The sequence below is a fragment of the Oncorhynchus tshawytscha genome, unplaced genomic scaffold, assembly GCF_018296145.1.
Source record: "Oncorhynchus tshawytscha isolate Ot180627B unplaced genomic scaffold, Otsh_v2.0 Un_contig_17426_pilon_pilon, whole genome shotgun sequence".
Classification (NCBI taxonomy): domain Eukaryota; kingdom Metazoa; phylum Chordata; class Actinopteri; order Salmoniformes; family Salmonidae; genus Oncorhynchus; species Oncorhynchus tshawytscha.
Window position 1 is genome coordinate 1,154 of NW_024605889.1, and position 2,032 is coordinate 3,185.

Genomic DNA, 2,032 nt, shown 5'->3' on the forward strand with positions numbered 1-2,032 from the left:
TGTACTTTGCTCCATTCATCTCTCCCTCGATCCTGACTAGTCTCCCAGTCCCGGCAGCTGAAAAACATCCCCACAGCATGATGCTGCCACCACCATGCTTCACCATGGGGATGGTGATGTGACACTTGGCATTCACGCCAAAGAGTTCAATCTTGTTTTCACCAGACCAGAGAATCTTGTTTCTCATGGTCTGAGAGTCCTTTAGGTGCCTTTGGCAAACTCCAAGCGGGCTGTCATGTTCCTTTTACTGAGGAGTGGCTTCCGTCTGGCCACTCTCCCATAAAGGCCTGATTGGTAGAGTGCTGCAGAGATGGGAGAACCTCCCAGAAGGACAACCATCTCCACAGAGGAACTCTGGAGCTTTGTCAGAGTGACCATCGGGTTCTTGGTCACCTCCCTGACCAAGGCCCTTCTCCCCAAAATGCTCAGTTTGGTTGGGCGGCCAGCTCTAGGAAGAGTCTTGGTGGTTCCAAACTTCTTCCATTTAATAATGATGGAGGCCACTGTGTTCTTGGGGACCTTCAAAGCTGCAGAAATCTTTTGGTACCCTTCCCCAGATCTGTGCCTCGACACAATCCTGTCTCGGAGCTCTACGGACAATTCCTTCGACCTCGTGCCTTGTTTTTGCTCCGACATGCACTGTCTACTACACCGCTATTGTCCTCAACTTCTTTCTTTTCTCCCTCCTCCTCTTGGACAATTACATTAAAAGCACAGGCAGGCTTCCCTCCAACGGATGTTCTCTCATGACTTTTAAGACTTCTTAGCTGAGTGAATCCCTCCCACACAGAGAGCAGTGGTAAGGCTTCTCCCTGTATGTACTCTTTTATGTGTACGGCTTCCAGAATGATTGATGAAGCTCTTCCCACATTTGGTGCAGTGGTACGGCTTCTCTCCACTATGTACCATCTCATGCCTCGTGAGGTTGACTTTTACACTGAAACTCTTCCCACATGTGGCACTGTGGAATGGTTTCTCTCGAGTGTGTACACTCTGATGATTCTTTAGATTACCTGAGGAACTGAAACTCTTCCCACATTGAGGACAGGGGTAACGACCACAACCAGATAGTCTTGATGTATCTGGGACAACTACACCACTAGGTTCCTGCTGTTCACTCTTTTCCTTATCGATTTCCTTCTCCTCATCCTCCTCCTCCTCCTCCTCTTTGACAATCACATTGAAAGTACAGGTAGGCTTCTTTCCACTGTGTGATTTCTTATGAGTTTTCAGGTCTCCTGCTCGATTGAAACACTTCCCACAAAGAGAGCAGTGGTAAGGTTTCTCCCATGTATGTAGTCGCTGGTGGTCCTTAAGGCTCCCTGAGTGATTGAAGCTCTTCAGACACGTGGTGCCATGGTAAGGCTTCTCTCCACTATGTACTCTCTCGTGTCTCTTAAGGTTTACTTTCTCACTGAAACTCTTCCCACATGCCGAGCAGTCAAAAGGTTTCTCTCCAGTGTGTACTCTTTGATGATTCTTTAGATGAGTTGAGGAACTGAAACACTTTCCACATTGAGGACAGGGGTAACTCCCACAACCAGGCAGTCTTGATGCTGTGGAACTGGGCTTGTTGACTGAGTCTGGGTTGGGGATCTCTCCTGTAAGAATATGAACAGATATAGGATAAGAAACAGACAGAGGGAAACAAAGTATTTAAGTTGAATAATGCAGGATTCAGTCATTAGAATTAACAGAGTATTGAAATAAATACTTTGCAATGGGCTTGTTGCATCACACATAGATTATACAATTGTCAAATTACAATGCATTGCACAATGGTCTGTAGACATTTTTGTGGGCACTCGCCTTCCTCTTACACATACAGAAGCCTGAGGGTTTATACTACAAACCAGAATCAATGAGTTAGCCTGCTAAATTGCCTAAATATTCATAAATAACTTATTTTTTAAAAGATATGATAGACATTGTCATGGCCTAATTAACTCTAATAATGGCCTAATAATGTAGACCACATTATCTACCAAGAGAATTCTCTTCGATTATAATCACAGCCGTATATATCCCCTCC

General features: G+C 45.2%; 1 protein-coding gene across 1 annotated transcript; it reads right to left on the reverse strand.

Annotated features, from left to right (window-relative positions):
* Window positions 1-854: 854 nt before the first annotated feature.
* LOC121842095 (zinc finger protein 235-like) lies at window positions 855-1,601 on the reverse strand (the record flags this gene model as incomplete). The annotated part of the gene is given in 1 exon segment (XM_042312213.1): window positions 855-1,601. A coding segment is annotated over 1 exon segment (747 nt), but the record flags the coding sequence as incomplete, so codon positions are not given.
* Window positions 1,602-2,032: the final 431 nt, after the last annotated feature.